This window comes from Mesoplodon mirus, assembly GCF_964341445.2.
Source record: "Mesoplodon mirus genome assembly, chromosome: 3".
Taxonomy (NCBI): domain Eukaryota; kingdom Metazoa; phylum Chordata; class Mammalia; order Artiodactyla; family Ziphiidae; genus Mesoplodon; species Mesoplodon mirus.
This window is the reverse complement of record NC_138978.1, coordinates 25,569,420-25,595,273: the sequence shown is the minus strand read 5'-3', so window position 1 is coordinate 25,595,273 and position 25,854 is coordinate 25,569,420. Positions and strand designations below refer to the sequence as shown.

The following is a 25,854-nucleotide window of genomic DNA, read 5'->3' as shown; positions in this document are numbered from 1 at the left end:
ACTTATGTCTGCCAACAACCGTATTTCTAGTACATTCTGAAGTACTCGGGGTTAGGGCTTCAGTACACCTTTCTGAAGGACACAGTTTAACCTGTAACAGAGCTTCATCATGTCCACATCTGATGCCTGGCCTGGAACACTCAAAAAGCAGGGACTCCACAAGTCTCTCTCTGTCTGTCTCTGTGGTTTCTCTACCTGGTCTCCTCATATGCAGTCCCAGGATAGCTGGACTTCTGCATGGCAGCTGCGGGCTCCCAGAAGAAGTGTCCCATAATCATTTGGCAGAAACAGCGTGACCTTTGGTAACTCAGTCTCCGAAGTCACACAGCATTACTTCTGCTGAATCCTGTTCTTTGAGGCAATCACAAAGACCTGTCCAGGTTCAAGGGGAGGGAATACAGACTCCACTTTTTTTTTTTTTTTTTGCGGTACGCGGGCCTCTCACTGTTGTGGCCTCTCCCGTTGCGGAGCACAGGCTCCGGACGCGCAGGCTCAGCGGCCATGGCTCACGGGCCCAGCTGCTCTGCAGCACGTGGGATCCTCCCGGACCGGGACACGAACCCACGTCCCCTGAATCGGCAGGCGGACTCTCAACCACTGCGCCACCAGGGAAGCCCTAAAAATATTCTGTATTTTAATTGTTGAAAATAAAATTGGAATATCAGTTTTTTCATTAAGGGTAAGGATTATCACAGACATGGATACTCAAAAGTCTGCATGACCAGAATAGCTTCTGTAGTGGGCCTGATGGAACCTGAATCATAATCAGAAGGTTGTTTGGAGGCCCGGCATCAGGGTTTGGGGAATTAGGGAACCTGGTGTTAACCATCTAGGCCTGCTGCCCACAACTTCCCTGCCCCACGCCCAGCAAGGATAAGCTTGCGGGCGAGGCTGTAAACTCTTGATGGCTCTCTTTTGGATGGGCTGGGATGGCCACTGCCAGTGTTTGCTTCTGACCCGGCTGTTTTCTATACTTGAATAGTTGAATAACCTCCCCTTCTGATTGACATGGCCTTTCTTTATTTCTGTTTTTTTTTTTTTTTTTGCATTAAGCATATTTATTTGTAGAGTATATATTCATACTAGTTCATTATCTTTAGGTTTAATTGAATGTAAATGTTCAGGGTTACTAAACTGATCAACTTATGTATCTCCTAACCTATTTTACTTGAATATGTGTTCAATATGTATATATATATATATATTTTTTTTCATTTCCCCAATATATATATATTTTTTAATAACATTTCTTTTTAAAAAATATTTATTGGGCCTCCCTGGTGGCGCGGTGGTTGAGAGTCCGCCTGCCGATGCAGGGGATACGGGTTCGTGCCCCGGTCTGGGAGGATCCCATATGCCGCGGAGCGGCTGGGCCCGTGAGCCATGGCCGCTGGGCCTGTGCGTCCGGAGCCTGTGCTCCGCAACGGGAGAGGCCACAACAGTGAGAGGCCCGCGTACAGCAAAAAAAAAAAAAAAAAAATTTATTTATTTATTTGTCTGTGCTGGGTCTTAGTTGCAGCGTGCAGTATCTTTTTGTTGCGGCATTCAGGCTCTGAGTTGTGGCATGCGGGATCTAGTTCCCTGACCAGGGATTGAACCCGGGCCCCCTGCATTGGGAGTGCAGAGTCTTAACTGCTGGACTACTAGGGAAGTTCCCACAATATATTTTAATCAGAATTTATTATAAACATGTATATGTAAATATACACATATTACACATACACATATGTTACCATATATATTACCATAAATGCTATACAGTGCATGAATATTTATATTGTGATTACACCTGACATATGTTCCATTTGATTTGTCTGAAGTGAAGATCATTTGATTACTTTACATGGTACAGAATTACTGAGTCAATTATGCACATAATGGTTCCTTGCAAGAATGTATCTTCAGTATATTCAATATGTGTATTTTTGAGACAGGATCTTTCTTCATAAACGTGAAAGTTAAATGAGATAATGAACATAGAATGCTTTGCACAATGCTGCTTTGTCCCAGCCATTTTATTACACATTTTATTCACTAAATGTTGTTGCTATTCTATTAATATTATATAAAATATAAATACAGTTAACCCTTGAACAACATGAGTTTGAACTGCACATGGTCCACTTATTGGTGATTTTTTTCAGTAGTAAATTCTGCAGTACTACCTAATCCACGGTTGGTTAAATCTGTGAATATGGAGGAACTGCATTTATGGAGGAACAGCATGGTTGGAGGGCTGACTATAAGTTATACGCAGATTTTCAAGTGCAGGGAGGGTTGGCGCCCCTGACCCCTGCCTTGTTCAAAGGTCAACTGTACACACTTATTTAAATATATAGTTACATGTACTTAACATGTTTGTATTCATGCCTGGTAGCTACTCTCTTTAAAGCGACTTTGCATATCCATATCCTGATCCACTTTGTGTTGATTGTAAAGTGTAATTCCCAGAGAATAATCTTAGTGTCACTTTCAAGTACTGACAACAACTTATTATTAGCAGAAAGTTTCATTTTTATTTTCAAAGAAATATTGGAAGAGAGCTGTATATAAAATTATTCTAGAACCAACCATGAATCATTCATTCACACAATATTTGCTATGCATTAGACACAAAGTATAACTATAAAACCACTAATATTCAATTTGATTTTAAGTAAGTGCCTGTCTGGGGCAAATCAAATTTGCAAAACAAATGTTTTCAGTACTCTAGGGGAGCATGATAAAGGAGTCCCCATGTAACTCCTTTTGAGTAGAGATTTATTCCCTAAATAATCTTGTGTAAGTATAATTTTTTTTTTATATATTGGATGTACTTAAAGTGCAGTACACTTTTTTTTTTTTTTTTTTTGGCTGTGTTGGGTCTTCGTTGTTGTGTATGGGCATTCTCTAGTTGCGGCGAGTGGGGGCTACTCTTCGTTGCGGTGCGCAGGCTTCTCATTGCGGTGGCTTCTCTTGTTGCTGAGCACGAGCTCTAGGCACGTGGGCTTCAGTAGTTGTGGCATGTGGGCTTACTAGTTGAGGCTCGTGGGCTCTAGAGCGCAGGCTCAGTAGTTGTGGCACGTGGGCTTAGTTGCTCTGTGGCATGTGGGATCTTCCCGGACCAGGGCTCGAACCCGTGTCCCCTGCATTGGCAGGTGGATTCTTAACCACTGTGCCACTAGGGAAGTCCAGGACACTTTTATATGTGGATTTAGGGGGGCATGTGGCTATGCCAGTTACTGAAAAAGTGGAAAAACCAAATCTCTGCCCTCTGATAACTTGTAGTGACAGTCTTACAGGGATGGTCATATCCAGTGGCACAAGGACATGGAGCTGTGGCGTGGACATACCTCTGTCTGTATCTGTATCTCTGTGTATTTATCCCAGGCTCTGGGATTGCATTATGCCATTGAAGCCTCTCAACCATCCTATCAGGTGGTTATTTCTGTTGTTACTACCATATAAAAGGTGAAGAAACTGAGACCAAGGTCATATTGCTCCACAGTGAAGCAGCAGAACTGGGGCTTGGCTCTTAACTCCAGATTGCAAAGAATGCCTTTCTGTTCCTACTCCTCCTTTTGGTTTGAGAGGGGTTACCTTGAGCATAGGGGTAAGACAGAAGAAACAAATAACTTTTTATTGAAGAAACAAATAACTTTCCTTTCCTGAAAAGCTGCATGGAAACCTTAGGGCTCCACACTCAAAGTTTTGACTCATTTACCTCTTATTTCTTTGCAAGAAGGTCAAATAGTGTCCTTTAAAACCTTGGAGGCACCATATGTGATTCCCCCATTTGTGTCCCATAGAGCCCCTCTGCAGAGTTACTGTTAATTGGTACAGTTGATTGCCCAGATTAGTCCTCCCTGACCCTTGTCTTAGGGTCACACTGCACCTTGACACTGCCTTCCTGGTCCCCTTATCTCTGTGTGGGCTTCTTCCTTACAGAACGCCAGTGGAACATGTGGATCCCAGGGTTTGGCTCTGAAGAAATACGACCCTACAAAAAAGCTTGCACCACAGAAGCTCACAAACAGGTGAGAAGGCTTCAGAGTTTCGGGCCAGCCACAGCTGATCCCTTGAGCTGTGTCTCAGAGAGAATGCATACAGATACCGTCACTGTGGTTGTCATGTCCCCCAAATGTCAGAGAGGGCAAGAGGCAGCGGGGCTGCACGGGAGATCAGCCAGAGTTTTCCGAGGTGCTTTGTTGTTCCCATAGGGGGTCTCAGTTTTTTCTCTCAACTCTAATGGGTGCCACTTAAAGCCGTTGATTCTAGGTTCTTCTAACCTGTATGGAACTCGCCCCCTCCACATCTCTTTAAAGAAATCTTCCTTCATTGTTTCTGATTTGAACATCATCTAGGGCCCTCCGACTAGAGGGCAGTTTAAGGAAAGCAGAAATATGCTGTACTTGTGCTAGGAGGTAGCACCCAGGCTTCTCTGCCAGGCGTCTGGCCTCTGCCCCAGCTTAATCTTTGTTCTCCGTCCCTCTTACTGCAGAACTGAGGGGTCAGTAAGAGAACCTGTCTCCACGTCTGCTAGGGAACAAGCTATCCCAGTCGTTGGTCAGTCTCATAGCAATGTTGGCCTCCATTTGACAAGTCTTAATTTAACTGGCTACTCCGATTTGAAAAGTGGGCTTTTTCCGAGCTTGATGGCCACAGTCGGGCAGTTCTGGCTGAGTGTACCTCGCTTTTCCATAGCCTGGGATCTCTGGAGTGGGTATGTTTACAGAGCTCATAGAGGAAGCCCTACAAGGAGACCGCCAATAGCCGGAATCGAAGGACTGCAATGTTGTTCAGAAGGAAGTCCCTCCAGGCAGTAGACGGTCATTTGGCTCTGCTCTCAGATTACCACTTTTCAGCCCTATTTATTTATTTATCAATCAACCAATATCATAATGTTCAAACAATCTCTTAGTCAAAAAGGGTGAGCAAAGCAAGTCATTCATTTGGCCAGTGGCTGGTAATAGTAAGATTTGAAACCCATGATCTGAATGTTTCCCTGATGGGTTATGGTGGAAATTGTTAGGGTCCGTTTCCTTCATTGCAGGCTATCAAGTGAGGAATGTCAGCTCCCTTTACGTGTTGGCAACAGGCTCAAAACAGAGCCCTCTTCCTTATTTATTTATTTATTTTTAAAATATTTATTTATTTATTTATTTTTGGCTGTGTTGGGTCTTCGTTTCTGTGCGAGGGCTTTCTCTAGTTGCAGCGAGCAGGGGCCACTCTTCATCGCGGTGCGCGGGCCTCTCACTGTCGTGGCCTCTCTTGTTGCAGAGCACAGGCTCCAGATGCGCAGGCTCAGTAGTTGTGGCACACGGGCCTAGTTGCTCCGCAGCATGTGGGATCTTCCCAGACCCGGGCTCAAACCCGTGTCCCCTGCATTGGCAGGCAGATTCTCAACCACTGCGCCACCAGGGAACCCCCCCTTCTTCCTTATTTTTTCCATCATCAGAGAAGGAGATTAGGGGAAGGGGGTAAGCCTAGAAAGCACATGTTTTGATGGCCTGTCCCTTAAATCCCCAAAAGGCAGGAGCTGTCACCTGCTTTTAACTGTTTTTGCCATCCTGCTAGTATAGGGCTTTTGGGGTCTTTTGGTCAATGAAATGGGTCCACTGGCCTGTGGAAACTTGTCTTAGGGCCCCGCAGACTATGCTTGAGTTAGAAGGAACTGCTGAGTTTCCCTGTGCCTGTAGGTTCCTGAGGAGTCCAGCCTGTGGTGCAGACCATGCTACCTGGTAGCCACACATGGATGTCCTGGAAAGTTCCTGACTCTAACCTGTGTAATTGCTTATTTCTCTCTCCTTTCAGAGAATGGCATTGATCCGGAAAACAACCAAGAAATAACACACGGAAAGGTCAGGGAATGGACAACAATGTATTTGGAGATACTTGAGCTGAGACCTCAGCCATCTCATCCTTGGATTTTTTTTTTTTAATGCTTTACAGAGAAGCATATATTTTTTATTAACAGTGCAGCAATATCTATAATGACTGAGAGGATCTGCCAAAAGAATAAAGCCTCCTACCCCAACTTCCGGCCCCTTTTTCCTGCCATCTCAAAGAGGAGCAGTGTATCTTCCAGAGAAGATTTTATTTGTGGTTTATTATATAAGTGATTGAATTGGAGAAAAGCATTATGGTCTTGTTTGGTGAGAGAGTATTAGCAGGATTTGTAGAGGTATTTGTTTCCTTTTCCCTCCCCCTTTTCCCTGTACTTTGTAATGTCAGTGTTTATATGAATATGACTTTCATTTGCTTTTCCAGAATAAAGAAGTTATTAATCGAAAGACACAGGGTTCATGGCTTACAGCCTTTGAAATGCCAGGGGAGGGTAAGCAAGGCTGGATGTAGCTCTCTAGTCAGCAGATGGCAGCACCATTATTCATTTCTGTGATGGAGGAAAAAACCCAGGAACTTTTCCATTATTTTACTCCAAGGAAGGCCTTACCATCAGTAGGACTTTTAGTCCAGATTGTCTGCCATAAGAATTGAGCAGGATGACCTTCTCTCATGAGCGCCAACCTGAAGAGGCATCCTGATTTGGGGAAATCCTTTTTTGACCTGCTCTTCTGGAACTTCGGGAGTTCATCCTTGACTCTAAGAAAGGATGGCAGTAGACTTGGGGAAAGGCCTTTCTGTGCAAGTTTCTCTCTGTTCTTAGTTGTTGGTGTCCCTGATCCTAGTATTTTTACCATCGTGCAGAGGAAACCAGGCCCCTTGAGACCTCAGGGTCATGACCTTCAGTGGCACCTAGCATCATCCTGTTATGTTCCTGGCAGAGCCCTTGTGGATTGTGAGGGTTCCGTGGGCTTCAGGGAGTGTAGCTGTTCCACCCAGGGGCCACCAGCATGGATACATCCACCTTGCCGTGCTTTGGGCCTCTGCCTCCTGAGGTTTGGTCTGTGGTGGGACCCTGCTTTTCACTCCCACCCTGGGTTTGGCTCCATGACCCCTCTCTTCACAGCTCTTAGATCTCTTGAGTGAGCAGCTTGAAAGCTGTGCTGATGTCACCCTTGCTTTCGGCTGAGCTCTCAACGTAGTGAGCGCCCCAAGAGGCAGCCCGCTTCTCCCCTCCCACCGGCATCACCTCTCCCTCAACCACCAGGTCACTCTTGTGGCCTACCACCAGGAAGAGGATGTTGGAGGGTTTTGCTTTCTCCAGAACCTCCCGATGCCGCTGGGGGACGCTCTCAAATGACGTTCTGTTGGTGATTACCAAGCCGCAAAAGGCCTCCTGCTAAGTTCCTGCAGTAGGAGCGAGTCATTGGCCTCGGCAGCCAGGAAGGAATCCAGAATTAGTTTTGAATCCTCCACTGAGGACAGAAGGGGACGGAAATCAGGGCAGTTTAATGGAAAGAGCTAGGTAGAGTCAGAAGACCTCAGTTCTTGACCAGCTGCGTGACAGGTGAATGGCTTCATCCAGCTAGTCCTCTTGTCCTGTATGTATACTGAGAGGCTTGTTCATTCAGCGAGTATTCATAAGCTCTGCCCCTGCCCATGCCAGGCATGGCCTGCAATGATGAATGAAAACAGGGAGCGACCTGCCACTGAGTGAAAGGAAAACTGCTTCCATGACCAGGGCTGCAAAGAAGAGACTCCCCGGGCTGGGGAGGGCGTCTGAGCTGTAGAGCTGTAATTTGAGGAACCCAGGGGAAGGCGTGGGGATCACTTTCAAGGAGAGAGAGCTGCACATATGCCAGCCCCGATGCTGTGTGATGAGGCAAGATGGGCCAGGTCCTGCAGAGTCTTTCGTAGGCCCCAGCAAAGAGTGGCCTTTCCCAAAAGTAGCAGGAGCCATTGAAGGGTTTTAAGCAGAAGCATGATCGGTCAGGTTGATGTTTTGAAAAGCTCACTCTGGCCAGACAGTGGAGGGGGAAGAGGGCATTTGTGGAAGCAGAGGTTCCTGAGAAGGTTGTTTACTGGACTGAGGTATTTGTGATGAAATGGAGAGAAGGGAGAAATCCGACAGCTGTTTAAGTGGTTACTGGAGGTGGGGGTACTGGAGAGCGGGTGTCACCTGGTGATTTGTGGGGAGTCTTCTGACTCAGTGCCCGGGGCAGCTCAGCCCCTCATCCTGGGCACAACGCCCTCTACCTTGCTAAGTAACCAGGCCCACCTGATTCCCAGAGCCCAGCACAGTCTGAGCACATGTGGGACTTAATACATGCTGAGGAGCCCAAGGGGTGGCAGGGCTGGTGAATTCGTGCGCTCCAGTGTTGGGAGGGTCTTGGTAAGAGTGCTTATTAGGTGCCATGTTTTATGCTAAGCACCTTCTGTGGATAAGCTTGTTTTCCCAACAGACCTGAAGAAACAAGTGTTTGTCAAGCACTTTGTTTGCAATATCTCATTTAATCCCATTTTCCAATGAGGAAACTAAAATTTAGAGTTTAAGTAATTTACTCAAGATCACACAGGTAGGACTTCCCTGGTGGCGCAGTGGTTAAGAATCTGCCTGCCAGCCAGGCAGGTGGATTCTTTCCTGTTCGAGCCCTGGTCCGGGAAGATCCCACATGCCATGGAGCAACTAAGCCCGTGCACCACAACTACTGAGCCCACGTGCCACAACTACTGAAGCCTGCGCACCTAGAGCCCGTGCTCTGCAACAAGAGAAGCCACCGCAATGAGAAGCCCGCGCACCGCAACAAAGAGTAGACCTCACTCACCACAACTATAGAGAAAGCCCGCACGCAGCAACGGAGACCCAACGCAGCCAAAAATAAATTAATTAATTAATTTTAAAAAAGAAAAAGTTGTCTTTGTTTAAAAAAAAGTTCACACAGGTAGTAGTGATGGTGCTGAGATTTCAACCAAGCCCCTCTGACTCCAGAACCTGCACTCTTAACTGTGCTCTAAACTATCTCACCAAGTCCTGTGGGGACAGAGGTGGGAGTGACAGTGCATGCAAAGGTCCAGAGGTGTAAAGAAGTCACTGCATCACTGTGGCTAAAGCACAAGGTGCCACATGAGGAGAGAATGGCCAGAGATGAGCAGAGTAAGCTTGGGGGTGGACAGCCCTCAGGCCTAGTGATGGGGGGTCCAGTGCTCATGCTTTGGAGGCCGCCATGTGTGTGTCTTGCGGGGGGAGGTGGTACATAGTGTGGGAGGCCCAGCAGGCTGGCTCTGGGCTTCCCACCTCTCTTCAGCCTCAGCAATGTCTCTTTTAATTCTGGAGGATTTCAGGGCTGTGAGAAAGATCCCATCTGACAAGATTCTGATGCTAAAAGCAGGCATATAAACAAAACGTTTGAAAACCACTGCACAGGTAATGGGGAGCCAGTAAAGTTTTAGACGGAGGATTGACGTGATTATATCTACATGTTAAAAACCTTGCTCTGGCTGCCAGTGGAATTGGAAGCAGGCAGGAGGGGGACCAGCCAAGAAGTTGGCTGCAGTTAATTTGGACTAAAGGTAAAGGAATAAGGCTTGAGGTTTTCCTGAGAAAGAATGAACCAAAAGGCAGGTGTAGGAGGTGGTCACAAAAGCAGGGGTGAGTTTTGAGGACACAGAAGAAGCCATCTGGGATGAGGAAGCCATTCTGGAGAGGGTCCCTCTTGCATGAGGTGAAGCAGGGAGGAGGAGGACAGAGCTGGACTAAGCTCTCACAGTTCCCTGTAGTTAGGAAAGGCCCCCGGGGTCACCCAGTGTAGCCTCTTATTTTACAGGTAAGGATATCGAGGTCTGGAGAGATCATGTGGCCTGCCCGTGGTCACAGGGTAGGCCAGGACTCAGACCTGTGCTCTTGGTCCAGAGTTCATCTTTGTCATGGCCACCAATGCCCCTTCTCTTCCTGATGGGTGGGCTCTCCCCCTCAGGGGTGGGTGGTGACCTTTCCTGGCCAGCTGGACCCCCAGGCTCTGCCTCCATGAAGGGCACTGAGAAGTCCACCGCCACTGCCTGGGCGACGCCCTCGACAAAGATGCCCTCCACGTAGTGTCTCAGCAAGGATGGTTTGTCCACATTTGGGTCTCCTAGGAGGAGGATGTGGAACTGGTACTGCCAGAGAGGATCCATATGGTGCAGGAGACCAGCCAGGAGGAGAAGTGAGCCCAGAACCGAAGCATAAACCACGTGGTCTGGGGCTGGCTCAGACTTGCAGTGAGAGACGTAGAGCCAGAACCCAAAGGCAATCAGGGGCTTTTTGGGTCTAGGCTCCCCAGGATATGCCCAGACCCAGGCTTAGTGAAGCCTCTGGGACAGAGTGCCATTTGAAACCACCATGCAGAACTGAGTCCCTTCAAGACAGAAGCAGGACTTCCCCAAAATAGAGGCCCTGGTCCTATACCGATCCTGAGAGGTCCCCAGGTGTAGCTCAAAAGACCGTGGGTGGCAGGCCACAGCCCCCATATGCGAGGATGTCCTTCCTTCTCTCTGCTGGCCTGAGTCCCAGCCCTAGGTCTGTACCTACAGGAGGGAGGGCTGTGCAGTGTGAGGCTTGCCTCTCCCAACACTGGGACTTCCATGGGACATGTCCCAGCCAGGGGCCCTAGAGAAATCCTCCCACACCTGTCAACCACAGACCAAGCACCAGTTCCCCCTCCAGGGCCAGGATCCTAAGAATAACATTCATAAAGAGAAGGGAGAGTGAAACAAGATTGGCCATTCCTGCTGGTATTTATTGAAGCTGAGTTATGAGTACAAGAAGTTCTTCAGGCTACTTTATACTAGTTTTTTTTTTTAATTGGAGTATAATTGCTTTACAATGTTGTGTTAGTTTCTGCTGTACAGTGAAGTGAATCGGCTATATGTATACATATATCTCCTCACTCTTGGACCTCCCTCACCCGCCCATCCCACCCATCTAGGTCATCACAGAGCACCAAGCTGAGTTCCCTGTGCTATACAGCAGGTTCCCACTAGCTAGCTATTTTACACGTGGTAGCGTATTTATGTCAAGCCTAATCTCCCAGTTCATCCCACTCTACCCTTCCCCCCCCACACCCCACCCCCGGTGTCCACACGTCCGTTCTCTACATCTGCGTTAGTTTCTTTACTCTTCGTTATGTTTTAAATTTTCCCTAATGGTATTAAAAAGCCCTGTGTTCCCCTGCCCAAGGCAGCCTCCCCAAGGGAATCAGCCCTGGCCTTGAAGAGCTACCCTCTAGTGGGGCAAAAAGGTACAACAGTGCCTGAAATCCGCAAAGAGAGCCAACTCAAGTTAGTGCCCTGAAGGCTCAGAGAAGGAACTGATATGTTAGGCTGGACTAAGCCTTGAAGGGTGAACAGAGTTTTGACAGATATGGAGGAAGGTCATTCCAGGCACGGAAAGGGCACATGAAAGACACAGAGGGGGCTTGTCGGCAGAAGGAACTTAACATTTATTAGGCACTTAACACACGTTGTCATATTTAATCCTCTAACAAACCTGTGAGGTAGGACTCATTCTTATTTTACCATGAAGAGACTGAGGCTCAGAGGCAGAGGATAGATCTGGGTTCCCACCTAGATTGCTTCCGTTCCAGCCTGTGCAGTGTGGGTAGGATGGGTCTTCCCTCTTCCTCCACTAGGTTTCAGTGGCTCCCAGAGCAGGCAAGGTTGTCCGAAAGGGTCCCATGGGTGGCAGACTTTTGGCTCTGTTCCTTCTAAAGGGCAAAGGAGATGGATTCAAGCCTGGGTTGCAAGGTTTTCAGGCTGAGGAAGCAGCCTATGGAAAGCCTTGGAGGCCAGGTAGCCTGACCTTGTCCATGCTGCTATGGTTGGAGGATTTGGCCAGGGTGCTGCCTTGGAGAGCTAGCTTTGCTTGCTCAGAATAACCTGGGGATAGACCTGAAGGGACGATTCTGGAACTCCACTCTTGGTAAGAAAGCAGAGCCCAGCCCATATCTCTGGAAGGGGGTCAGGATCTTTTAAGAGCTTTGTTAGAGTCTGGAATCCTTGTTATTTCCCCAAAGTGTGTACTTTGGTAGTCTCTATTCCCTAAAAGTGATTAATAGTAAAACCCTCAGGGGAAGAAGGGGACTTCCATCTTGTGAATTCCTGTGTGTGACAAGGGTGTGACAAGTACTGCCTTTGATTTGTCATCTAATCCTTTCTAAAACCTTTGAGTTAGGTATTATTATCCCCAACTTACAGATGAGTCCACTGAGGCTTACAGAGATAAAGTGAGTTCCACAGGGTCCCACAACTGTACATAGTAGAGCTGAGATTCAAAACCAGTTTTGACCGCAAAACTTGCCCTGTTTTTGGCAGCTGGGATAATGCGATGGTTAGGAGGTGATATTTTTCTGAGTGTTGCAGGCAGATCAGATAATACAGGGAGAGGGGAAAGTGTTGGGGCCTTCCCTGAAAAGGAAACAGCATGTGCAAAGCCCAGGGCTGCAGGTGGTTGGGAACCTGGGCAAAGTGTGTGGAGATGCTGTAGGACCAGATCAGATTGGACTGGGGGGAAAGGGTTTGGATTTTACCCCGTGGGCATGGGGAGCCAGGGAAGGATTCTAGGAGGGGGGCAGGCAGGTCAAATCTGTATTTTAAAAAGATCCCCTGGGGCAATGTGGATGCTAAATCACACCCTACAGGCCTGAGACCCTCAAGAGGGGTGGCACAATCTACACTAAAGACCGCGGGGCCTGAACCATGACGGTGATGGCAAACTGGGTGCGGGGCCTGCTCCCAGGAGAGAGGGCGCCTGCTTCTGAACAGTGGGCAGCCCTCAGGAGGGCATTTTTTTCTTTTTTCTTTTTTTTCAGTACGCGGGCCTCTCACTGCTGTGGCCTCTCCCGTTGCGGAGCACAGGCTCCGGACGTGCAGGCTCAGCGGCCATGGCTCACGGGCCCAGCCGCTCCGCGGCATGTGGGATCTTCCCAGACCGGGGCACGAACCCGTGTCCCCTGCATCGGCAGGTGGACTCTCAACCACTGCGCCACCAGGGAAGCCCTTAAAGCATTTTTGAAGGAATGATAAAGTACTCTAAAGCAAATCATTTCCCTCTCTTGGCCCAAGCTTTCTCATCTGCGAAATGAGGATAATCGAGCAGACCTTGCAAGACTGTCAGAAGGATGAGTGATGCTTTAAAAAGAGGAGGCAGACACCGGTTACTGAGTGGGAATCTGAGACTCAAGAAGGTGGAGTAACTGGCCCCGGGTCGCAAAGTGAGTTAAGTGGTTGTGCTCTTTTTGCTGTGGCAACTGCCCATGCCCTGCCCATGCCCGCTGGCACAATGACACCCCCAAGATACCCCCTCTACACCTGCTGAGATCCTTCCTTCCATAAAGCCTTCCTGCATTGCTGCTGGACATTTTGTGCCTAGCAGTTTCTGCTGCAGCTTAAGTTCCCCAGGAGGCAGATTCTGAGCGGGAACTCAGTGTGCAGACTTTTACGAGGGGATTCTTGAGGGGAGGAAGGGAAGAAAGGATTGAGCACGAGAATTTAGCTGTGATGTTGTCGTAACAGTGGCCTCAAGTGACCCCACAGAGGGTGATGAAGCTGGGTTTTTCCTTCAGAGTTGTCTAGAGTTGAGACAAGAGGGCCAGGCCTTTGAATAGTGCCTCTGTCCCCCAATAGACCCAATAGATTGACGCTGGATTGTGGGCTGCCCCGGATGGTGGGCAGTTCCCAGAGAGATTAAACTGAGCTCCACCACCAGGCAGCACTCCCAGCAGCTGGGAGGTGCAGTGGGGAGGAGGCTATGGGTTCTTCAGCCCTGAAGGGAGATCTTGGTGGCTAATCACAGTGTCCACCATGTGCCCAACAGATGAGCTGTTCATATTCATCCCTGCCTCTCAGATCCAGATCCAGTCCCTGGCTTTGGAGTAGGGGCACTGGGTAGCAACCTGGGTTTGAGGGCACACTTTCTCATCCAAACCTGAGGACATAAGGAGGCTCCAAGGCTGGCTCAGCCTGAAATTCCCCGCACCTGTCCTTGCCTGTGCAGCAGCGTCCAAACGCTGAGTGGTTCAGCATCCGAGCCCAGGGATGCTGCCAGAAATGGCCACATCCCGGCCAAGGGGGGAAAGAGCGGTGATGACAGTTCTTGTCATTCGATTCTCATTGTGTGGGAGGCTCTGGCTGAGCGTAGCCCATTCATTATCTCATTCGTGCCCACGACCCCCTGTGAGGTGGGGTCTTCTATGAGTTCCTCTGACCATGGAGGAAACAGGCTCAAGGACAGGAAGCTGCACACCTGGCCTCTTAGATCTTTCTAGTAGAAAGGGGCTGAGCTCTTGAGACCCCCAAATCCAGGAGACAAGACTGTACCAGGATAGTGTTTATATTAACTCTCAGGATAGATTCTGCCATATGCCCTCCAGAGAAATACTAACACTCCCCATCTCACCAGCACTTATGAGGTCCACACTGCTTTAACCCTTTCCCTCCCAGAGTCAACACTTGCATGGGCCCGAGTACTGTGTGCTGCTGGGGGGCCTGGGGATTTGGGTGTTCTGGATGAGCCGGACACCCCCCCAGTCTTCCTCCAGTTTGATGTCCCCCTGCTGCAGGGCCTGCTGGATGGCATCAGTGAGGGTGTTGAAGGCCAGGTCCACGTTGCAGTTATTTTTGGCGGAGGTCTCCACGAAGGCTATGCCCAGGGAAGCAGCCAGCTCCCCTGCCTCCTGGGCCGAGACACAGCGGGTGTTCTGCAGGTCACTCTTGTGGCCAACCAGCAGGAAGATCGCCTTGTCAGGGCCCTGAGTGGCCATGACCTCCTGGTGCCAGTCTTGGATGTGTTCAAAGGACTTCCTGTTTGTCACATCAAAGACCAGCAGGACACCCACCAAATTCCGGTAAAAGGACCTGGTGATGCACCTGACGGCGGGAGGGAGTAAGTTGGGAGAGGCTTATACCTTCAAGACACCCGATGCAGAACCACGCCCTCCATACACTGACTGCCTCATACCCCCAAAGCTCATTTCACACTGCCCTGTGCTTCTCTTTCCCCGTGTCTGTCTCTCCCAAGTGACTGTGTGCTCCCCAGTTAGTCAGCAGTTTGATTCCCATACACTCCTGACCACTCCTCCATTCCTGGAGGAAGCCTCATGTTTTCCTGATCGCAGGTCTTTTTTTCCCCACTCTCTGCCTGGCAAACTCCTACACATCCTTCATGGCCAACATGAATCTCTCTTCCTTTCACATCTCCTTTACACCTCCCTCTCTGCCCTCCTGTGGGCTCTCTCGGCACCCAGGTCATTCATGCTTCCAAGTTTCAATATCGAACATCCCTCTAGGGCGGGCGCCAGGTCTTTATTTCTGTTTGTTTGTTTTTTGTTTTTTTTGGTTTGTTTGGCCGCGCCAGGAGTCATGTGGGATCTTAGTTCCCCCACCAGGGATCGAACCCGTGACCCCTGCGTTGGAAGGCGGATTCTTAACTACTGGACCGCCAGGGAAGTCCCAACCTGCTGTTATGTGTAGGATGAAGGACTCAAGAGTGAAGGACCCAGGCCCAGGGCAGAGACCCCCAGATCTCTACTTGGGCCACTGAGGCTGACCCCTCTGAAGGATCCCCATGCCCAGGTGGACCAGGACTGACCCCGCCCCAGCCAGAGGCCCCTCACGCCAGCCCCTTCTCGTCCCTCCCCGCCCCACCTCCCACCCACCGCGCACCTGAAGCGCTCTTGGCCCGCCGTGTCCCAGAGCTGCAGCTTCACGCGCGGCCCGGCCGGCAGCTGCAGAGTGCGGCTGTAGAACTCGACGCCCACCGTGGGCACCGACTCGAGCTCCGGCTCGGGTTCCGGGATCCCGGGCGCGCCCGCCACGTAGCGCCGCAGCAGCGACGTCTTGCCCACGGCCGCGTCCCCCAGCAGCGCGATCCGAAACTGGTAGCGGCAGCCCCCCGCCTCCATGTCGGGCGTCTGGCCTCCCGGGGCCCAGCCACCAACTATGCGGCCCCGCCCCCGCCCAGTCGCAGGGCCCCGCCCCCGCCTCAGGGCGGCCGCTGAGCCACCCAGACCAGGGACTGGAGAACCTGGGACGTCTTCAGCACCCGGGGGTGGGGTGGGGCCGGACCCCGAGGAAACCACCGGGCCCGGTGGAAACACCTGGACAAGTCACTTCCTTGCTCCGAGCCTCAGTTTCCTCCTCTGGAAAATGGAGATGAAAACTCTTACTTCAAGGATGAAGAGATTAACCTAGATAATATGGGGAGAAGGACTAGGGAGGACCGATAACCAAACGTGCACTGGCCACAGCGCCAGAGCGTCCACTGCATTCATCCGTTGGGTGGCTTCTCTCTGCAGCCCCACTCTCTATTAGTCCCCCAGCCAGGCCCCTGCTGCTGCTGGACCCGAAGAAACCCCTGGAGAAAGTTGGTTTATAGGTGCTCTTTCCCCCCCCCCCAGGTGCCCCTTTCCTGGAGCCCCACTGGCCCTGGCCTGGGGCCTCCCGTTCAGTGTTCAGGGTCAGTGTTCAACAGCACCCACTGCTTCCTCCCCTCCTGCCTGTGCAGGGCCCCAGGGCCCAGAGAGGGACTTGCACACAGGCAGCAGACAGACCACTGCAATTCCAGAGGGAGTGCAGTTTGCTTGTGGACTGGACAGCTAGCATTAATGAGGTGAGATGGTCAGTTCCTTATGCTCTGGGACAGCAACCCTTTGAGAAGGCCGGAGTGTGCTCATTTTAGAGCTGAGGAGACTGAAGCTCAGATATGTGGCTCGTCTCAGGTCACAGTAGGGCCGGGCCTCACATCCAGATTTGTCTCACTCTTCATGACCCCTTGATGTCACAAAAGGGGACCGCAAAGCAAGTTCCCAAAGGACCAGGGCTGAGTGGTCAGGTCCCACTTGGATTAGGGGCAAGGGTAAAGCAGGTACGTCTGCCTTCAAGGTGTACTCCACTCTTTCCAGTCTGGCCTTCTTGACACCCAGGACATAAAGGCTGGAGTTCTGGTTGGTCCCAAACAGCTTGTCTGTTGGTTTAATCCCACTATCCCACTGTGGGTGGATGTTACCAGTTTAACTTGTTGTGGCAAATTGGCAGTGGAAGCAGTTTTCACTAACGCAAACCATCGTATCATCACATTTCCTCCTTGCACAACCTTGTGAGCAGGTGTTAGTGTCCCGTGTTGCTGTTGTTGTTCAATATTTATTTATTTATTATTTATTTGGCTGCACTGGGTCTCCGTTGTGGCACGCGGGCTTCTCTCTAGTTGCAGTGCACCGGCTCTAGAGTGTGCAGGCTTAGTTGCCCGCGGCATGTGGGATCTTAATTCCCCGACCAGGGATTGAACCCATGTCCCCTGCGTTGGAAGGTGGATTCTTAACTACTGGACCACCAGGGAAGTCCCTGCCCAGTGTTCTGCGGCATATGGGATCTTCCCAGACCGGGGCATGAACCCGTGTCCCCTGCATCAGCCGGTGGACTCTCAACCACTGTGCCACCAGGGAAGCCCCCCTGCCCAGTGTTTTTTACAGATGAGAAAACTGAGGCTCAGAGAAGTTAAGTAACCAGCTCAAGACCACTCAGCATGGAAGACAGACTAGCTGCCAAGTCTGTTTCTGGCTGGACAGTTTGGGGACCTGGGAAGGCCCAGGTTTTCTTGTGGCTAACTCTAAACACATCCGTGAGAAGCCATTTTGTTAGATCTCCTAGTAATCCTGGCTTTTGGTCACCTGCACTAGCCTGAAGGGTCCCAAGTCTCTGCTTGCCTCCACCTCCAGGAGGGGGGGGGCATCAGCTAGGGTATGTGTATTGGGGAAGGAACCCGCCCTGCCATCTCCGCCCAAACCAGGAGGGTCTGCCCCACTCCCACCTGCCCCACTGATTCTTCCATCGGGATGTTCTTATCACCTTGCTCTGTTCAGCTGGAAAAACGGTTTTTGCATCAGGGCTGTGCAGATCTTCCTCCTCCCATTCCACCTCCGCCTTTCTTTACCCACCACTGGGGCTCCAGCCATGCTGAACATGTTGCCTCTTCTCAGCCCTCTGCCAGGAACACTCCCCTTCTGCTCGTCAAAGGGTAACTAACCCCTACTTCACTGGCCAGTGAGGTCACAGGCCCTTTTGTCCACTGTGATGTCTGTCTCCCTTCTAGGCTCAGGACTCTTGAGGACAAGGACCAGTGGCTGTATCCTCAGTGCTTGGCACAAAGTAGAACTTGGTAAATATTTATGGTTGAATGAATGAATGAATAAAGGTGGATAAATGCTATTTGTTCATTCATTCACTCATTTATTCATTCAAATACCACAACAGAGCTGGACTGAGGGAGCTACGGGGTCAGAGAAGACCTCTTGGAGAAAGTGAAGCTGAAGTTGGGTCTCCAAGAACAAGTGGGAGCCGGGGAGGTCAGGGAGGAAGCACACTCCATGCTGGGGCAGCTGGGCAAAGGCAGAGGCATGAAACAGCTTGAAAGGCAGTTTGAACCCAGACGTCCCAGAAGCCTTTGCAGTCAGCATGTGGGCACAGTGCACTGTCAGCATACGACTCCTTGAACTTCCTCTCCTAGACGTTCCTGCTGTGGGCTGGGGTCATGTGCCTGTCCCTGACTGCACCTGGTGCTGGAATCCAGATGTCAGCTGACTTTGCCATGAACTCCCTATGTGACGCAGGGGGCAAGTCATTTCCCTTCTCCAACCCTGCTTCCCCTTCTGCTAAGTGAGGTAAATCATGGCACCCACCTCATAGGGTAGTTCTGGGGTTACTGTGTATCGTAGCAGGTGCACATTTGCATTAGACAGATCTTAGTTTTAGTTCCAAATGATGCTTACTAGCTATGTGGCCTTGGCCAAGTTTTATTCATTCATTAATTCATTCACTTAGTAATTATTTCAATAAGTGCTGGCCATCTTTTATATATTTGGCACTTATACAGTAGTGGGAAAAAAAACCACAATTCCTTTTCTTGGAGAGCTCACTTGTAATGGGGAAGACAGAAAATAAACTCATATAAAATGTGATGACAGGGAGCAATAAGTGTTATAAGTAACAAGCCATAGCTTGAAGGGTGGCAGGGTGCTATATCAAAATAGGGTGGTCCGGGGATTTCCCTCGTGGTCCAGTGGTTAAGACTTTGCCTTCCAATGTAGGGGGCACAGGTTTGATCCCTGGTTGGGGAGATAAGATCCCACAGTGCTTGCAGCGAAAAAAAAAAAAACCCAAATCATAAAACAGAAGCAATATTGTAACCAGTTCAATAAAGACTTCAAAAATGGTCCACATTAAAAAAAAATCTTCAAAAAAAAATAGGGTGGTCCGAGGAGGTGACATTTGAACAGAAAACCAGGGGAAGACAGGGAGTGAGCAGCGTGGTTGTCTGTGATATACAGGGAGGACAGATCCAGGCAGGAAGAACAGCAAGAGTGAAGGCCCTGAGGTTGGAGCAGGCAAGGGATGCTCCAAGAGCACAGAGGCCAGAGAGAGGGAGCTGAATGAATGCGGAGCAAGTGGTGAGCAATGAGCACAATCATCTGTGGCTTCAGAGGCCATAATGGGGACTTCAGAGGCCATAATGGGGACTTCAACTTTTATTCCAAATGTGTTAAGAAGTCAGTGATTTGGGGACAGGTGAATTACATGATCTGAATTTTCTCTTCCTTACTTTTTTCTTTTTTTACATCTTTATTATATAATTGATACATAATAAACTGCACAATGGCAGTATTTTATTCTTTATGGCTGAGTAGTATTCCATTGTATATATGGACATCTTTTTTTTTAGTTTTTTAAAAATTAATTAATTAATTTCGGCTGTGTGCAGGTTTTCTCTAGTTGCGGCGAGCTGGGGCTACTCTTCGTTGCAATCGCGGCTTATTGTGGTGGCTTCTCTTGTTGTGGAGCACGGGCTCTAGGTGCGTGGGCTTCAGTAGTTGCAGCACATGGGCTCAGAAACTGTGGCTTGAGGGCTCTAGAGTGCAGGCTCAGTAGTTGTGACGCATGGCTTAGTTGCTCCACGGCATGTGGGATCTTCCCAGACCAGGGATCGAACCTGTGTCCCCGGCATTGGCAGGCGGATTCTTAACCACTGTGCCACCAGGGAAGTCCCTGGACCACATCTTCTTTATCCATTCATCTGTTGATGGACATTTAGCTTGCTTCCATGTCTTGGCTACTGTAAATAGTGCTCCTATGAACATTGGGTGCATGTGTCTTTTCAAATTACAGTTTTCTCTGGATATATGCCCAGGAGTGGGATTGCTGGATCATGTGGCAACTCTAGTTTTTTAAGGAACCTCTATACTGTTTTCCATGGTGGCTGCACCAACTTATATTCCCACCAACACTGTAGGAGTTTCCCTTTTCTCCACACCCTCTCTAGCATTTGTTATTTTTAGACTTTTTAATGATGGCCATTCTGATTGGTGTGAGGTGATACCTTATTTTGATTTGCATTTCTCTAATAATCAGTAATGTTGAGCTTATTTTCATGTGCCTATTAGCCATCTGTACAGAAGATTCAATATGGTTAAGATGTCAATTCTTCCCAAATTAATCTATAGATTCAATGCAATACAAATCAAATCCCAGTAGGCTTTTAAAAAAATTTAAATCAGCTGATACTAAAATTTATATGGAAATGCAAAGGACTGAATAGCTAAAACAATTTTGAAAAAGAAGAACAAAGTAAAAAGCTACAGTAACCAGGAGAGTATAGTACTGAATACAGAAACAGGCCTACACATATGGTCAACTGATTTTTAACAAAGATGCCAAAGCAATTAGATGGAAAAAGATGATCTTTTACAAAATTGAAGGTGGAACAATTAGATAGGCAATATGCAATAAATAAAAAACCAAACAAACCTTGATTCCTACCTCACATGATACACATAAATTAACTCAAAATGTATCATAGATCTAAATATAAGAGCTAAATGAGCCTTAGTCTCATTATTTTAGAGACTTACAGTTTCATTTTTTTCCCATTTATTTATTTATTTATGGCTGTGTTGGGTCTTTGTTACTGTGCGCAGGCTTTCTCTAGTTGCCGTGAGCGGGGGCTACTCTTCATTGCAGTGCGCGGGCTTCTCATTTCAGTGGCTTCACTTGTTTCGGAGCTCGGGCTCTAGGCACGCGGGCTTCAGTAGTTGTGGCACGCTGGCTCAGTAGTTGTGGCTCACGGGCTTAGTTGCTCCGCGGCATGTGGGATCCTCCCAAACCAGTGTCCTCTGCATTGGCAGGCGGATTCTTAACCACTGGACCACCAGGGAAGTCCAGAAATAGTCAGACGCATCTTAAAGGTGAACGCAGGATTTGCTGATGCATTGGAAGTGGGATGTTAGAAGAAGAGGGGTCCTGGGTCACCCTAAGGACTTACTGAGATGGGGAAAAGCAGGTCTAGAGGAGGAAAGACTGTGTTCTGAGAAGCCTATTAATAGATAGCCATCCAAGTGTAGATGTCACGGAAGCAGCAGGATATCAAGTCTGGAGCTCAGAAGAAAAGCGGAGCTAAAGAAACACATTTGGAAGTCATCAGAAAGTTTCTTAACCCTCATACAGTCTGTCGCCTTCTCCACAAAATGGGAATAATAGTAACACTTCTTAAAGTGTAAGTAAGGATAAAAACTTTTTAAAGTGTATGTAAGGATGAAAACTGATGAAGAGATTAAGCACAGAATAGGTGCTTAATTCTTGACAGTTACTACTTGTTTTTATATTGACGCTTATTCATTCTATGGACAAAACGTGCACATGGCACAGTGATTATGAGTGTGCTGTTTGAGGTGGACTTCCGCATTCCAGTCCTTATCTCGCTTGCTAGCTGTGTGATCCATTCCTCAGTTTCCTTATGTGTGAAAAAGGCATAATTATAATACCCACACACAGGGTTAATGAAAACTAGCTGAGATAATGGAGCACAGTGTACTTAGCAAGCACTCAATAAAATTTTTTATCTATCAGCGGAAGAGATGAGGCTTGAACAAATAATGCATTCATCTCATGAGTACTGTAATCAGTCGCCTCTTACTTTTGGGAAGGAAGCCCTCCCCAAGACCCCTCTCCGAGAAGACCTCACAGAGCTCCTCCCCGAAATCAACTTAGTCGCTGCTCCTCCACGTGCCCACGGCGGTCTGAACGCAGCCCTTTCTCAGCTCACAGGGTTAACGGTTAACTTCCCGATGTTGAAGGTCTTCCCCGGACTGAACTCCAGATGGCACAGCGGTATCTGTGAGCCCAGTCCCCGGTATTGGACATTCACTGAATGCTTAAGGAAGGTGGAGGAACCTCTTCCGGTCCGGAAGGAACCACAAGGTTTCTCCATGTGAGTGAGAAGAGTCTCGCCCCGCACGCGCTTGGGGCTGGGAGCCAGACGCGCGGCCCGCGCTGGCGGCGAAAGAACTACAACTCCCAGCAGTCCGCGCGGCGCGCAGCTCCAACTGTCAGGCGCGGCCGCGAGGGGCGGGGCCTATATAAACCCCTTCTCGGCGCGCAGCTACCCTTTTTCCCGGTTATCGCGTCCTTGTTCAGTTGGTTCTTCGGGTTCTCTGCTATGGTCCACGCCCATCCTCCGCCGTACCCGGCCTTAGCCTCGGCGCCACGGGCGCCGCACTCGCCGGAGCTGCTTCCTGAGGCTGCGGGATGTTGAGCGTAGCACGGAGGACCCTGGCCTGCCGACCTGGTCGGATCGAGGTCCGGAAGGCCACGTTGGCCGCATGCGCAGTGAAAGGAGCCGGACCCTGTGAGGGCCGCGCCCTGCTCCCGCCTCGGCCCACAGGGCCTTGTGCTCCGGTGTGACGGGTGAGTAACGCGGGCAGGCCGCCGGGTGCACGACAGTTCTGGGACTGAAGTGGCTTAATTTGGGGGGAGACCACGTGATGGGGTCAGCCAGACCTTGAATATGCCTGTGACAGCTAGCTTCTCGGTGATCTTGGGCAAGTGACTTCCGTGCCTTCATCTAAACTATCTGGCTGCACAGCACATGTTAAGGAAGTCACCATGGTGGGTATAAGGACAAGGTTTTCTGGAGGACGGGCTTTAGTCATTCAGATACTATTTTGAATCCCAGCTTTGTCACTTTTTCCATTGATAGACAATTTTCGGCAAGTAACTTGTCTTAAGTCTTATAAAAAATGGGGATGATAAAATGGTCCAGTAAAGATAAACGAGACAAAACACTGGCACATAGTAAAACAAAGTGGTGATTGGGACCTATAGGATGTTTGTTCTCTTTTTTTTAGGCTCCAGAGTGTCCCAGTAGATGAATTGGTGATAAGTCCTGATGCACAGGATTTAGGTGAGTCTGAGGGCTGCACAGTGTTGGGCCTGCCCTGTGATCTGGATTACCCTGTGGCCCTTATCGAAGCTGCAGCTGCTTCCACATAGCTGCTGTGGTCAAAAAGGAGCCCAGAGTGACAGTTTTCCTTGACGGTCGCTGTTCTGTTTGCTGTAACTGATCTGCAACATTTCAGGAAAAGACAGCTCCCATTGTACCTGCCATTTCTCAGGTATAGCCAGAGACCTTTATTAGAGTTGACACATTTCCAGAGGCCAGCAGAAATGTTCCACTGATGAGGTCATGCATACAGAGTTAACAGAATAAGGTTTTTGAGAAGTAGCTTGCAGAGGCCAAGAACCAGCATGGAGGGATAGATGGGGGTGGGTTAGATATCTGTACTGGGAAAATCCTGTGGCAGGTGGTGCAGCTCTTGGGTCGTGCTTTGGGTCATTGCCCTGAAAAGCTTATGGCATCAGTACTTAGGACCAAACGCTAGTCAAAAACCGTAGTTCTGAAGACCAAATGAAGGGAACAATTAAGATCATTCAGGACAACTGTGTTCTCCTTTTAGCTGTGCCAGATTGAAGATTCCAGGATGACTGAAGTTGACCTTTCTGGTGAGTGAAGACTTGGGTAATGACAGTGATGGAACACAGCAGCCTCAGGACCTGGTAGGTTTTCTGTAGAGACGTAATTTGGGAGCTACCTAGTGGGTCAGTACAGCATGTTTCCAAGGGCTATGGCTTGTTATGGCCATGGGATCTCCAACTGCATGCAAGAGCAACTTGGAGAGACTTTGACAGCACAGGTCAGCGTAATACCTGCAGCTGCCACTCGCCTTTCCTATAGTACCTCAGGACCTGGGCTTCTGAAGCCTTCCACCTGAGTCCATGTGTTTCCATCAAAAAAGTCAACTTCTGTGTATGGATCAACTTTTTGATTTAGAGCTTCCACACTTTTTTTCTGCAGGTTGCCCCCAGGTTTTACTGGCAGTGCCTGATACTGAAGTATCTGAAAATACCAGCTTGTTGCTGGAGCCATGCTTTAGAATAAGGTAAAGTTGGATGTTGAAGACAGCCTGACCCTCCGGTTCCCTTTCCCATCAGATCTGAACCTTGGTCTTGGTGGTCGTAAGAGGAGGAATAGTAGTACTGAAGCTGTGCTCATGGTGTCTGCTTATATAGCATGTGGGCTAGTTTCAAACAAGGTTGAATTCTCTTGGAACTTGTTGCCTCCTCCCCTGTAAAATGGGATAATCTTAGGCTTAAAGGGAGGCTGTATGTGAAACTGGGCAGTTGGTGTAGTGATTGCTGATGTTTCTGTATTTGGGAGGGATTTATCCATAGCTTTCTTGCCTCCTGATCGAGTGTTCTTTATTTTCCCTCCTAAGATGTTACCAGTAAAGCTTTCTTCTGTGATTGTGGATCTACAGTTGGGTGAGTTGAATGTCTGCCAGAAGCTTTCTCACAACTTCCTTGCAGCTTCCATTAGTATTTCACTGTTATCACCCTAAGCAGTGTAGCCAGTAGATAATAAGGCTACTCAGGTCTGTGTGTAAAGGTCTTTTTAATATGTCATTTACATCTGGCCTTGTGTGCTGTATTTGTTGGCTCTTCATAACCCGGAGGACAAAAAATAAATGTTTACAGTGTGACTTGGTCTGCTAGATTTGCCTATGTTAAATGCCAAGAACACACCTGCAGAGTAGAATGTGGCAGAAGGGACAGCCCTGTGTCTTTACAGGGAGGGCTGACTACTGTGAATGCAATAATGGCTTGAGCTCATGCTCATTGGTTTTGGTAACCTTGGAGTCTTACCCACCCCTCTCCTGGGAGAGTGGTTCTATTCTAGCTCAGGGTATTTTTTCAGGCTGTGACTGGTCCAGGATGAAACCTAATCTGAGTGGACATCTATGGATGATAAATGCGGATATGGGACTGAGACCAGCCCTTAGGAAAACCTGGGTGGCATTGATTAATTGGGGCATTATTAACACACTGGTGTACACTTCTTTTTCAGGAGAGAAACACTACAGGAAGAGGCAAATGAAGAGACATGGGGCTCTTTTAGGTAGAAACACCTTTTTTTCTTTCTGATGCTGGTACCTGGCATACAAGTGACCAATAAAAGATTCCTGGATGTATGTTTGTGTCAGTTTTCTTTATGTCCCTCAAATTGTTGGTTATTCCCTATTTAAATACTCCCGTAAGACCCAGAATGAATTATAGTCTCAATTTCTGAAGAAAAGGTTGATCTCAGAAAGGAACAAAAGGAACAAAATGATCAGTTCTATAATTGCAATTATATTACTCTTGCTGAGTGAGAATTCACGCTGAGTGCAGGACTGGTAATGATCTTTGAAGGCAGTATACTCCCGCCCACCCCGCCACCCGTTTCCTAGCACAAAGCTATAGGTAAGGCTTTTCAGGAGGGTCCTTGTGGTAAGTTAAATGGGATCTCCTTTCTGAATTACCAGTTCCTGTATATAAATAGGTTAATATCTACTAACAGGTGGGCTTGGTACAGATGGCACAGGCTTTACCTAAAACAATGCAGGCCTTTTGGCCTAGATTAAGCTGGCCCCAACACCTCTCTCAGTGGGCCACTTCCTCCCCAGTCTGAATAATGAACTCTACCTAGCCACCAGACTGGAAGCAAGTTTGTTGGGGGAAGGGAATACCTGAAAGCAGATAATTGCCCACCATTTGGCACCATCCCTGCAGGCAGTCCATGCACTCTGACCTCAAGAGAACCTTAAGGATTAATGTGCCTGTCACCTAAGAAGCTGG

The 25,854-nt window shown here is 48.8% G+C and overlaps 3 protein-coding genes and 1 long non-coding RNA gene across 5 annotated transcripts in view; 2 read left to right on the top strand and 2 right to left on the bottom strand.

The window, feature by feature from the left end:
- TAF12 (TATA-box binding protein associated factor 12) overlaps nt 1-6,274 on the top strand; it is a 28,354-nt gene extending 22,080 nt beyond the window's left edge. For both annotated transcript variants that reach the window (XM_082613591.1, XM_082613592.1), the window contains exons 5-6: nt 3,928-4,016; nt 5,794-6,274. In XM_082613591.1, coding sequence (XP_082469717.1) covers nt 3,928-4,016; nt 5,794-5,829 — 125 coding nt within the window. In that variant the 3' untranslated portion in view covers nt 5,830-6,274. The remainder of the gene's footprint in view (nt 1-3,927; nt 4,017-5,793) is intronic.
- A 678-nt stretch (nt 6,275-6,952) lies between these two features.
- Nucleotides 6,953-13,915, bottom strand: LOC309799097 (ras-related protein Rab-39B-like; the record flags this gene model as incomplete). The annotated part of the gene is made up of 3 exons (XM_082612118.1): nt 6,953-7,187; nt 9,812-9,978; nt 13,835-13,915. 3 exons carry the CDS (start codon nt 13,913-13,915, stop codon nt 6,953-6,955), a joined length of 483 nt encoding a protein of 160 aa, XP_082468244.1.
- Nucleotides 13,916-13,942: 27 nt separating this feature from the next.
- On the bottom strand, nt 13,943-15,758 carry RAB42 (RAB42, member RAS oncogene family; the record flags this gene model as incomplete). Its single annotated transcript, XM_082612890.1, has 2 exons — nt 13,943-14,724; nt 15,520-15,758. The coding sequence occupies 2 exons, from the start codon at nt 15,756-15,758 to the stop codon at nt 14,301-14,303; spliced, it is 663 nt and encodes a 220-aa protein (XP_082469016.1). The 3' UTR covers nt 13,943-14,300.
- A 6,421-nt stretch (nt 15,759-22,179) lies between these two features.
- LOC309799784 lies at nt 22,180-25,208 on the top strand. The gene is made up of 6 exons (XR_014293340.1): nt 22,180-22,587; nt 23,028-23,083; nt 23,637-23,736; nt 24,035-24,119; nt 24,456-24,501; nt 25,085-25,208. It is a non-coding gene; the product is annotated as an uncharacterized lncRNA (long non-coding RNA).
- The last annotated feature ends 646 nt before the right edge of the window (nt 25,209-25,854 follow it).